General features: G+C 32.2%; 1 protein-coding gene across 3 annotated transcripts; it reads right to left on the reverse strand.

Moving 5' to 3' along the window:
* Positions 1-2,255: 2,255 nt before the first annotated feature.
* LOC101222404 (aminodeoxychorismate synthase, chloroplastic) lies at positions 2,256-11,347 on the reverse strand. Of its 3 annotated transcripts, none has more exons than XM_031886136.1 (14): positions 10,972-11,347; positions 9,350-9,354; positions 9,122-9,253; positions 8,701-8,768; positions 8,564-8,628; positions 8,258-8,324; positions 7,578-7,850; positions 7,368-7,494; positions 6,643-6,923; positions 5,802-5,881; positions 5,612-5,714; positions 5,055-5,137; positions 3,493-4,110; positions 2,256-3,092 (listed from the first exon to the last, which is right to left on the reverse strand). In XM_031886136.1, exons 1-14 carry the CDS (start codon positions 11,121-11,123, stop codon positions 2,612-2,614), a joined length of 2,535 nt encoding a protein of 844 aa, XP_031741996.1. In that variant the 5' UTR covers positions 11,124-11,347; the 3' UTR covers positions 2,256-2,611. The 3 variants fall into 3 exon arrangements, with proteins under 3 accessions (XP_031741996.1, XP_004142489.1, XP_011655887.1); XM_004142441.3 differs by lacking the exon at positions 9,350-9,354 and adding an exon at positions 10,225-10,637 and having other exon boundaries at positions 10,972-11,111; XM_011657585.2 differs by lacking the exons at positions 9,350-9,354; positions 10,972-11,347 and adding exons at positions 9,777-9,825; positions 9,923-10,205.
* Positions 11,348-13,686: the final 2,339 nt, after the last annotated feature.

Raw genomic sequence — 13,686 nt, forward strand, 5'->3', positions numbered from 1 at the left:
CTCTTTTAGAATTAGACCCTTAAAAGATACAACATAGGAGCATATTTGTACTCTCGATGGCATAAGGTTAAGAAGAAAGATATGGCATAAGGTTAAGAAGAATGATTTAAAAAATTAAAAGTTACTGTTTATATTAACAAGGTACACTTCAATTCTCTTAGAATACGCGTGAGTGAGAAAGACTTGTGTTAGTCTGTGACAATAACTTTCACATAAACTTTTAAAACAAAATAGAAATAGATAGGAATGCAAGGAAATGTTGGAGATCAAATTTTTATTTTAGTAAAATTTTAAGTTATTCCAAGAGTTGAATCAATGGAATTTACTTAAGTTTCCTTCAACCTAAATTAGAAATCTAAATTAGAATGCGATTTCTGTAGTTAATTAGAAATGAAGCGGAAATTACTCCGAAGAATTTGGCTTTTAGAAAAGGGTAAAGAATGGACCTAAAAAGTCCTAAGCTTCGCAGCTACCAATGCATAGGAACTGAAATTTACTGTTGTAATTAAATCCTCTATTCTTACTTTTTTCTGTTGTTGTGAGTTAAATTACAATTCAACTTTAGTGTTTGAATTGTCAATTTCTTTCAATCTATATCATATCACCAAAAGTTATTGAAAAAGAAAGTCAAAGAAAGTGCTTTTTTCCCCAATTCTCCCTCCAATTTGAAGTTTACAGCAGCACCTGCAATCATTTGGGATGTTATAATTTTGCTTTATAAAAATTCTCTATTTAGATAGAAAATTGCTTATGAACTAACTTATAAATCACATAAAAAGTATATATTTTGTGCTATAGAAATCCATGTTTGAAGTGTGTTGAATTCCAAATTATTAATGATAAAAGTTAAAAGTTAAATAATTATTATAACATACCATATTATTTACAAAAATTCTAGGCCATAATAATATGTTGATATTAATGATTAATTAAAAATAGATTGACTGAATTAACTAATTGGATTATATTTATCAAGTTGGGTAGATGTTTAATCTCTCTACACAATCTATGACAAAACCCATGAAAACAACGAAATATTAGTTTGTATTTGTGCATCCCAATTGCATATTTTTATATATATAAAAAAGAGTAATGAATTGGCGGGTGATCAATACTTCTATTTGTTCAAAGAATATCATCAAATAGTTGAATTTTAAATCAATGTCCTTTTTATTACTTTATCAAATGAATTATATCATAAGCTTCTAAAACAACACCACAAAGTTTGTTAATTATCACAATCAACAAATCTAATTGTCAATTGAAAAATCCTTGAATTTTGTCTTCTTTTTCTTAGCTTTATGAAACGAGTCATTAATCTCAATCACACAGTACAAGTGATTCGGTGCACTTTTGTTTTTAGATGGGCAAATAATTCATTAGAAAAATAAAATAAAATGATGAAAATGATGTTTAGGTCAATAAGTAATTTGAGCATATGGCTAAGTGTTGTTGTCCGAAGGCAATGACATCAATATTTTTGGTGTTTTCTAATAATTTAAGAAGCTTAGCTTATCCCTTCTATAAATTATGACACCATTTTATCACCTCCATATCCTGTCCCCATCCTCTTCTGATCAAACAAAACATAATTTCTTTGACAAATCCCATCACAGTAATCTAAGTTAATTTAGTTTAATTCAAGAACCTTTTGACTTGGAATAGAAAAACAAACTAAAGCTATATCAAATTAGTTCTTACTAATCACAGAATTAAGATCTCAGGAATTTTCAACAATTGACTTTTGGCAAAAGATATATTTTGGGTTATTTGGTATATATTTGGTCCGTGAAATGTGAAAAGTTTTTAATAACTATTTTCTAATTATCATGTCTAACAAAATCATGAAAAAATTTAGAAAAGAAATGATTAATTAATCCTATTAGATTATAAATTTAAGGGATAGTGACAAATATAACAATTAGATTCAAAATAACATAACAATTTTAAAAAATTTATAAATATAGCAAACTCTATAAAAGTTTTTCAATGATAGAACACTTATAAATATGTTTTCAAATATTAGTCCATGGGCGATAAAATGTTGGTAACCATCAATTATAATTATCGTTACAGGGGGACATGACTTTTTTTGAAAAAAAAAATCAACCAATAAATAAAAGCAAACCATTTACAAATTGCTATATCTTCCTGCAGTTTTTGAAAATGTTTAAAAAAAATAACTAAATTTGTGTAATTTAATATTTTAATTAGGGTGTAGTGGGAATCATTGGTTTGCTTGGGAAGAGGAAGGGTGTGGGAATTGTAAGGCTTGATTGATGCAAACAAATTGCACTCTTCGAAGAGACGTTCTTCGATCCCACCAATCATTACATTCGTTGGATGAGGGATCTCTATACCATATACCATAGCCTACCACCTCATCTCAACTCATTCAATTTCTATCACCAACAACACCATAATAAAACGATGCTACCAAACAAAATTTAAATCTTATGCGTTCTGCTTTTCTATAACAATAAATACATCAAACCTGGAGGGAACATATTTCTATATATATATATATATATATATATTTCTAAAAAAATAAAAATCAAAAGAAAAAGGACCAACCCGAAAGGAAACTGTGAAGTAGAGAAGGTAAAATGTTCTAAGAATATTCCATCATCACCCTGGAGGGAGCGTTTGTTTTCAAGATCATTTCTTCGTATTCCTCAGTAGGATCTGAGAGAGCAATAATTGCTCCTCCAGCACCGATGGAAGCTTCTCCTTCATGCAACACAATTGTTCTAATTACAATATTAAGATCAAACGTCTGGTTGTAGGAGATATATCCTATGCAACCTGAATAAATACCTCGAGGACAACTCTCGATGGTGTCGAGTAGCTCCATAGACCTCAACTTCGGTGCTCCAGTCATCGAACCACCGGGAAATGCTGCTTTTATACAGTCCATAGCACTTAAGTTTGCCTGTTTCTTGCCTCGAACTGTGCTCACCATTGTATGGACGGTTGCATATGACTCTATGTCCATGAGAAGTGGAACGTGAACAGAACCCGGTTCACACACACGACCGAGGTCATTCCTTAGAAGATCGACTATCATTAAGTTTTCGGATTGGTTCTTTTCACTGTGTCATGAGAAAGATCCATTAAAACTGAGTTATAATCAAATATTTAATACAATTTCAACAAGAGAGAATGGAAATTGGAAGGCACCCATAGTTTCTATGAATGGAAAATCAAATAACGACCCAAAATGAGGTTGAGCGAAGCAAGCAAGCAAGGCCTAACATCTAACATATTTGAGTTAAACAAATTGAGATGAGAAGATTGATAAAATTTTATCACAACGTATAGATCATGTTAGATTGTATGGTTGCACAGGATATGAACCAATGATAACAGTGTCAAAGAAGGCTCCTAATGTATTTAAGTGTAACATGTTTATAAACACTTCACTTGGAAAATCAATCTAAATGGGCCATAAATTAGTAGTATGGGTTTCAGCACTAAATTTGAAGAACATACCTATACTGCAACTGCATTTTGAGCTGTTCGTCTTCCTCTGTTGTCACTCCTCGCTTTGATGTCCCTTTAATGGGTTTCGCTTCCAAAACACCATCCCTATTCAATTGTAGAAACCGTTCTGGTGATGAACAGCAGATACATATATCTTCTTTTGAAAAATTTAACCAAGCAGCATAAGGTGCCGGATTTGTTTCTCTGAGCCTGAGGTAAAGCCTCAGGGCGTCAGTATCCTTAATTTTTTTCCTAATTTGGGTTGTGAGGCACAACTCGTAGCTTTCACCATCTTTGATGTATTCCTTACACTTTTCAACATCGCTCATATATCCTTCCTTAGATTTCTCAGCAACAAAACCAACTTTGCCCGGTGTAAATGACACATTGACTGAACTTTCTTCTGTTAACTTATCTGGAACGGAAGTTCTCAACTCCATAAGCTTAATCTCTGCATCATCCAACCATGATGTAGAAGTATTGCACTCTTCATGTATAGATAACAGGTAAACGTCATCCGAGGAGTGATCTACAACCAAAAGATTGTCAGCGAAAAAAAAACAAGCATCTGGAGTTCTGGATTTGTGTTGGTTGGAAGCTGCACCACATTCTACCTTGAGTTCATACCTAAAGAATATAGAGAGTTATGTTAGAAAAATGTTACCTTTATATCAGCATTGCCAATATTGTGGAAAAAATTTCGTTCACATAACTAAATTTCAGAAGATGTAGATTTCTTGATTTTCTATTCATATATGCTCCAGCATCTAGAATGACATGCGAGAGAGACATCTGAAAGCACATCAAAATGCATAAACCCATACATGAAGTTACCTAGCACCCATCAAATACACATAACTTTTATGGTTTACTTGCAAGACAAGTCTATGGATCTTTAAAACGATAATCAGGTGGTTTGAAAATGTTCAAATTATAGTCAAATTGATATCAATAAAGAGACCCATATTTGTATCAGAAAGAAATTTCAACTATCTTGGACATCGATTTGCACATTGTTTTTTTGCTTCTAGATACTGGGCAACGGCTTTTTACGCCCTCTGTCGTCTTTGACGTTGCCTAACAGCTTTGTTGATTTCCTTGCATCATTTTTTGTTGGACATTCAATGCATGGTTTGAAGGTGGCTTGGGCTTGTTCCCAACAAAGTTTTGCTCTAACTTCTTTGGGGAGAAAGGAATGGAAAGACTGTCAGGCACACGTCCTTGGGACACTTCTATGGAATTTGTTTTTTTTTTTTTTCTCATGCAACTTAACAGTACGTGTAAAAAAACACCCTTTTTCTGATTAGTCTTCCTAATTTATTCAAGAACATGAAACTTTTCACGTAGCACACAGCTTTGGGTGATTGGGACTTGGGAGTTTATACTCCTTATGATGAATGAAATTTGTTTCTTCTAAAAGATATTAAAAAGAAAATTTTAATTACAAAGATGATAAATAAATAAAAGTAAACGGTACTAAGGTGTAACAAAGCTGAAACTTCTATAGTTGTATTATGACCAGTGCGTGCAAAAATAATTCAATCTGCTATATATTGCCAGTAGTGACTTACCCGAAGTAGCCAACATATCCACCATGAAAGTCAAATGGAAGTCCGTCATAGTCTTCCCTTTTGTATTGGAAAGATGAAAGCTCCTGTAAGAGGTAAGCATCAAAATGTATGTCTCAGCCATTGCAATTGATTCATTCATATGTTCATATCACTATTAAAAACAAAATGGATGTAAAAATACAATAAAAAATGCACAATACTGAATGTCATGTATGACGAACACTCATCTACAAGAAGGTAATTGAACAGGTCACATCTTTACCACACAAACAAATTTAGACCTATTGTCACTCGAAAATCCTTAGAAAAAATAACAGAACTGGCATCTGAAAAGAGCAACAAGATTAATCTAGACCCCAACGTAGCTCTTTGACTGCTGACAGATATCTCCAAGAAGAAAGAAAGGCTTATGTTTCTTTTTTCTTATTGATAAGATAACAGCTTATGTTGAGTAATAATAACCTTGAGGTTCAGATTACAAATTATCACCTAGGTTATACACAACAAAACCAAAATCCTTGAATTTCAGATGATATCAAGAAATATTCTTCAAGTACCTTGTTTAGATAGTCAAAGAAACCATCCTTCAAAAATGTTTTGGTTGCTGAGCCTTGAACATCTTCAATCGATAGATAGCCACCTCCTTCAAAAGGATGACCACTGAAAAAGAATGTAACTAACTTCTGTAATCAACAATTATTTAAACACTTACTACCACAATCCTAAAAACCAAGATGTAACTCGAACCTTTCATCTGATAACTGGAAAACCATTTGTTTCCATAGTGATCCACCTTTTCCTCCCATAAATGAAAAACGTGCTCTTCCCTATATAAATTCAGCATAAAAAATGATTTTCATGACACTTTTGTGGGAAAGTAAAGAATAATGTGAGCAGTTGGACCAATGTTGGTAGATGATCTTTAAACTACAAATTAACAATGCAGATACAAAAGAATTGGAATGATAGAAAAAAATATAGAGCATTTAAAAAATAGCATATACGTGACCTTTTAATTTAAGTGACATGTACCTACAGACAGCATAAATGATCAAATATTGTTCTGTTCAGATGAGATGAAACATTGCAACAGAAAAGAAAAAATGCCATCGATATTAAAAAGATGAAAAGAAAGAGAGACTGATCAAATGATATAAAATATGGAGATAAAAAAAGTCATGTAACTTATAATTCAACTATTGTTCTCTTATTCCCAGATTTATCTATATCTATCATTTGAACTACCTGTAAAAACAAAATGTACTGATTGATTCTCTAGTATACGCATATGACCCACATTAGATATAAGTAGTACTCCAAAAAACTATTTTCTTCACACAAAACATAGTATATATTATTAATTCCATTGATAGACGATAAATTAGAACTCGCAGATATGAACTTTGCCATCATTTGGCACTAGAGATCAATCATACTAAACCCTGCAACATTATGAAGGAATGGAGCTTTTGATAAGTTATTTGAACCCTAACACTGTGAATCAAGAATGCATAGGTCATATATAAATCTATAATGCTTAACAAAACTAAGCTAGAGTAAGATAAATTAACTCAGTAGACGACCAGACCTTTTCTATCGAGGAACTGTCGAGCCAAAATGTGTTTTCAGCTTTATGATGTCCAAACAATTGAAAAAAGATATTTTTAGCACCACCAACTTCAGAAGCCAAATGATCGTATTTCTTCCATGTCAACTTCAGAAATTTGACTCCATTGCTGGGATATGAAAGATTTACAAGATCAAACATGCCAACACCTTTTCTACAAACTCCATTAAGTCCAATACCTTTACTCGGAAAAGGTCTGTCACTTAATTGGTCGACTGGTTTCCTTTGTATTATTCGATTTCCTGGGAAAACAGCAACATTTTTGTCAAGTTATCCAAAATAGAAGCTTACAAAAACACTCGATGGCTCATTATATAATAATGCAGGTTAAATTATTTTCATTAGACAAAAAGCATCTATTCTCAAGGTCATCCAGTTCAACTAGGAAGCCTCACGTGTAGGGTGAAGTAAATGTAGTCAATTCAATTCAATCGACAATTGTGATTCGGCCTTCAAACTCATGGACAAGTTTTCATCACAAATAACTTGTCTTTATCAAAAACAAGACTTATACTTTATCATCAGGCTATCATAAATAATTTGTTATACACATGCTAACTTGCAAAATAATTGAAAACTCTGAACTCAGGCAAAAGCAATATAGCTAACACAATAAAAGGCGTATAGCATGCATACATGAGCCATGACTTAAATGCACAAGGGAATAAACAGTCACCGAATTTTACCAGAATAATCTACATTTTCTTTGTGGGCGACTAATGGTCCATAGTTAAGCCAATGATCCTCTGTGATTTCTCTAAAATTTTTAAATATCTCTCTTCCAAAACAGGTTCCAACGCTCTCTGGATGAAACTGAAGATCATATAGAAACATAGATATTGTGAGTACAATAACTCAAAGATTGTTAATCACAAACAAAATAACATACACTCCACCTGAACACCATAATGAGGCCTGATAGAATGCATGACTGCCATGAGAACTTTTCCATTTTCCTTATTTCTATGGCCGTTGAAAGGCCAAACACGTAGAGATTTTTGTACCTCTGACCTAGAATCACTAGGCACAATGTCACAAGCATCTGAAATTGAGGAAGAATTGCTAATCTCAAGAAATGATTGGGTATCTGTGGAACAGGTCCATGATATAGGAATTAGTTCCTTGGGAAGTGATTCAGGATCTATTACAAGTGAATGATATCTTACAACCTGCAACAAGTCAGCCAGAAATGTTACCGTAATATTGTTTCGCTAAAATAACGTATTCTTTCCATGCCAGTCATTGTCACTAAGTATAGGTTATTATAATAGTACGATGAAAATTCTCGTTGATAGTCATTTGGGCGACATGAAGAGCCTCTATAATGAACATAAAATAATAAGTCATATCATTACTGATTTTGATGATACAAGTAACTTTTTGTTATAAACTGAAGTTTGGATCCTGCTGTATTTTTTTTTTTTTAATTTCATTTGAGTAAGAAAATTGTGATGTCTTTGCCATTGTTCATCATTGCAATTGACCTCATAAAACAATAAGCAAGGAATGATACACAATATATCACTTAGTAAAACTTAAAGAAGAAACAAATATAACAGCATTTTATAAAACTGACCTTGGAACCAGAATTTCTCCCAGATGGTATGCCATTGAAAAGACTACAGCCATTGTGCTCAATTTCACTGTGCAAGAGTTAGAAACTGGAGAAATAAGTACAAGGACGAACATGTTATACTAACCAATGTTAAGAGAGCCAATAAGAATACTTCAAAAATTAAAACCAATTCATATCATTTATGAGAAAGGTCCGTGATTCAGTCACAATATTTTATTTTATAATTCGTACTCCAAACAAATGGACCTGTTCACCAAGCGGACAGAAAATATACCCATGAGAATTTCTCTGTAACACCAAGCTTACCTTAGGCGTCCATGGACTGGCTCATTTGCATGAACAACTTTAGCTCCATGCACATAACCTAAAGCCTGCAAAAATCATATGCATAAGAATATCATTTAAAAAAAGTGCAAACTGTCCTTGAGAAGAGGAGAACATACCTGATGCCCAAGACAAACACCTAAAATGGGAATATCCTTGCACTCATGGAGGAGACGTAGACATATTCCTAAAAGATTAAATGTTCCACGATGAAAGTGAAGTTTAATAAGCAGGAAAGATACAGGGATAAACAGCTGAAAATTTTCAAGCAAACCAAATTAAATTTGAAGAACAATGTTCTGACAACAACAAGAACTAAATTTTGTTTTTGGGAGAAATAAGTTAAAGCTCAAAACAAAACAGAAAAAGTTGATATTCTGAATGAGACTAGGATGTTGATGGAAATATGATGATGGATAGGAATGTATGTAACAAAGTGATATTGCCATATTATACCAGTCAACATTTCAAAATGACCCTTGATTGAAATAGATTACAGAAAGGTAAAAATCCCACATTTATATCATTGTTTATGCCTACCTATATCATTGGCACATGCTGGAGAACCAGGCCCAGGAGATATAACAATATTATCAAATGCCTTCTCTTCATACAAGTAATGACATAAATCTTCCCATGTCCAATCGTCATTTCGTATTACCACAGGAGGCACTGGCACAAAACCAAAGAAGTATAAGAGAATCGCAAGAGCAGTTTCATTCTTCAACCGCATCTACTTCAATAGCAGTAAACTTCACCATCACCTACCTTTACTGAAGAATAATTAAGTGTTCAGTTGTTTTATTTGGTCTGTAGGTCCTAATCCCTTTTACTTCCATAATGCAATAAATTTAGTTTACTCTATGGTTAACATCAATTAACATACACGTTCATACATTGTGTAGTAAAGGTTTGCCATAAACGAAAACAGGCAAATCTATGAACAACAGAAATGCTGAAATGGGTCATCATAGAATAATTGGGCCAGATGCTGCATCTTTAACTGTCGAGATGAATTAAGAGATTGATAATAATATATAAAAACTCATTTGATCATTTTCAAGAAAAAAATTGCCTAAGTTGTCATGTTTTGTGGACTACACACACTATAAAGTAATAAGCCTAGCCCAAACAGAAGTAAATTATTGTTCGGAAGTGTGTCAAAAAGTTGATGATAAAAATAAAAGCTCTTAACTGTGAGCCTCCACAGTAATTCATTAGGTGAAGGGATGATCTGCCCAAACCTGTAAAGTCAGATAGCTACGAATATTACTCCTGCTAGGAGAAACATTGTGTTTTTTAGTTTTTCAAATGGTTCATGACCTGGGGATTTATTCATACCTTGATGTTTTGTTTGAGATTGAACATGTACTATAGGAAGACCACTTTCAGTCAAAACAAGCTGAGTAGTGCATACTCACGAGCATAAACAAGTATAGAGACAACGAAAAATCATCGTAAGTTGGTAAAGAGACGACGGCACACAAATCAAGAAAATGACGCAATAGCTCACCCTAATAAAGAAGAGTGTAAAGCAAAATTGATATGCTATGCATGAACCGCAAACAAAAATCATATACAAGAGAACTCAGATGACATGCAAAGCTTAAACAAGAGCAGATACGGAGATAGGAAAAACCTACATCCATTGATGACTGACAAATCTTGGTAAATATTGTATGTGTAACTATCATAGTTGTCAATCAACAACGTTCTCACAAACTCAAGCTTCAAACGAGGCTTATGCTGCTGTTCCTTCCTCATAAACGATCCTTCCATAAGCTTCGAAGTAGTCGGACAAGATAAAGACAACATTCCCGCATTTTTCCTTAATGCTTTACACTGTCTTTTTTGTTCGAGATAATAAATTCTTACAAAACCATCCGACGTGAGTGAATTCAAGCTCGAATACAACATACCGCCATCCCGCAAATTAAACTCGGACGACAATGAATGAAAACCCGTATACATTTTTTCCTTTTTCCTATTCTTATGAAAGTTTGTTAATGGTTAGATATAATTACACCCATATATAGTTTCCACCTCCCATCCAACTCTGCATTAAAAACAAAAAAAAAAAAACAAAAAAACTCAATCAGCTAAACTACTGAAGTAAACACTCGATCTCAAAACTATTCAGAGAAGATCTGTATAGAAAATCCAATTCTAGTGATTCATTTCGAATCGGCAGCTCAAAACCAATGCAGTTATTAACAACATTTCAGTTATAGAATATTCGACCAAATCTAATTAATCACAGTGACCAAACCCAAACAATCATATTGAGAAGTAAAACAAGTATCAAAATAAGCAGAAAGACAGATGCAAAAGAAAAAAAAAAAGATTGGGCATAAACCAGATTCAAATGGGGAAGAAGTAGAGAGTCAAACCTGGAAGGGGAGAGCGGCAGAGGAGAGGGGAGTAGCATAAAAATGGCGGTATTTATGGAGGTATGCAAAAGGGCGGGACGTAGGTGCTCTTTGATGAACACCAACTGAATTTGATACGGGAATTCCTCGATGGAGGCCGCATGTTGCCCCATTCCAAATTCATTATTATATAATTATATGAGGCTATGATTACTTCATCCAATCCCAATCCCTTTCTATTTTGTTCTTTCTCTTCTTCTTCTTCCTTCAATCCTAATTCTTTCTTTCTTACATCATATAATATAACTAACAATAACAATAAGATTTATTGGGAGAATCCAAATTCAGTTGAAAAATACATCACAAACTAAATGTTGGTTTGAATCTTGTGGTGGTTGTTTTCAAAAATTTGACACATAGTTAAGAGAAGATTAAGAAATTGCCACAACTTAAGCAATCAAAAGTGTGGAAGAATGTGTGCCATGTGCTCACTAAGAAATAACAAGTGGTTATATAATGAACAAATAAGAAATAACAAGTGTGGAAGAATGTGTGCCATGTGCTCATTAAGAACACATTTTATTGTCATATAACAAAGTTTTCACATCAATCGATAGCATGATAAATAGGGACTAAAATATTAGGATTCAAATTCCCTACTTCTATTTGAACTTACAAAATGTTAATGCTTTGTTGCATTTTTTTTTCTTGTTGGTCATTTTTTCTAATGAAAAGTTGATATCTAACTGTTTTAATTTAAATATATATATAGTGACGGACTCGTTTGTCGAACAAATGAATCTATGAGTGGATGGATTCTCTTTTTCCTGCTTTTCCATTGCGGTGAAATGAGTTGTTGTTAGTCACTTCAGTCATTCACTCCTCTCCGTAGGAATATGATTTACGTAGATGCTCACATACAGTTTCGTCGTTCTTGCTCACAGTACTCGTTGAGGATAGTCGGTTGAGGATATATTCAGATTTATCTAAGGTAAGTAATTCTATCATAAGGTACAATAAATCTTTCATCTCTCGCTCACAATACTCGTCGGGACAATATGCCTAAAGAAGAAGAGTCAATTTTAAGAAAAATAAATTTTTATTTTCCTTTTTTTTTTACTCTCATTATATACAATACGAAAAATAACAACAAACACTTATAGGTTAAATAACTATGTATTCCAACCACAATTTTTCTTAATGCAAGCTAAATAATTGTTTTACTACGGATGTGCGATTTTATAAATTAATCTTCACCCACGAAAGTGGTAGGATTTTGTTTTGGTTCGATTCAAGTTGATTAATTATGAACGAGAAGATATTTCAACTTAAAGTAAAAGCAACAAACTTTTTTTTTCCCTTAGCAACCTAACACCACCTTAGGTAGCTTAAGATTTAAATCTCTAATATTAAAATCAACAAAATCCAATTACAAATTTGGTCCCATAATTAACATTTAATTAGCACAAGATTTTTAAACCTCAAAACTAATTTTTTTTTTTTAAAAAAAATTAAGCTTTGTATGACCAAAATGAAAAATAGCAGATTCAAAATTTTGGACAAAATTCATAATTTAACTATAATTATTTATTTATTGATCTTCATTAGCATTGGGCCTGACTGGATCATAGCCCAGGGAAATTTGGGTCATGTGAAGCCCAATAGCTTTTATAAGAAGAAAATTTCAGTTATTTGTAATTGTTCCCTAATACAATCTTTAATTTCAACCTTTCTTGTTTCTATTAATTACCTATTTCTTTTTATTTTTAATTATTACATATTTTGGGTAAATGAAAATAAATTTTAATAACAGAAAATATAATACAAATGTATTATTTCTAAAAAAAAATTAATAAATTTTAAACAAGAATATCAGGGAACAATTACAAATAACACAAAATATAATATAAATGTATTCTTTCTATAAAAAAAAATTAATAAATTTTAAACAAGAATTTAAGTTTTTAGAAAAAAAAATATAAATTTAAAAAAGAGAAAATAAAAAGTACAAAATTATTAGATATTTTTCAAAAATATAAAAATTGACAAACTATTTACCCTCTACATAACAAAACCACTAAAAGACAAAATTAATTACACTTAATTTGTTAAGTGTAAATATTCGGTCAAAATCTTCGAGTTGCTATAACCTAAGAGTAATCAACTTAACGTTGTAGCCTCAAACGGTCAATTGTAAGCAACTCTTATCACTTGGTAGTTAGAGTTCAATCGTGACAAAAACTCTCGTTTCCTATTGTTAAAGGTAAATTTGCGACTATTGTTAATCTCAACGTATAATTACACTTAGTTGTAAATTAAGGTTAATTAAACTATAAATTTAGTTCAACAACTTTTTGATTTATGTCTACTTGATATTTGAACTCTTTAAGTTATAAATTTAATTCATAAACTTTCGAATCTATTAAGACTCGTGAACATACCTAGATTCACAATCGAAGAATTACCTCAAACTTTACGAACTAGACTTATAATTCAATCCACGTGAAACAAATAGAGAAACTCGACGACAACAACTAGGTAAAATTGGATTAACATTTTCTCTTTTATGGATTAAAGTAAAAATTAACCATGGTTGAGTTAATATCAATTTCTCCCCAGCTTTTTTTTTTTTTTTTTGAGTCATATTATTTTTTATTATAAACCAAAAAACAAAGAAAAGAAAGAGAGAAAAAAAAATAATTGCAGAGTGGTCCTTGTAAAGGAAGGACAAGAGTT

Source organism: Cucumis sativus, chromosome 5 (genome assembly GCF_000004075.3).
Source record: "Cucumis sativus cultivar 9930 chromosome 5, Cucumber_9930_V3, whole genome shotgun sequence".
In the NCBI taxonomy this organism is placed as follows: domain Eukaryota; kingdom Viridiplantae; phylum Streptophyta; class Magnoliopsida; order Cucurbitales; family Cucurbitaceae; genus Cucumis; species Cucumis sativus.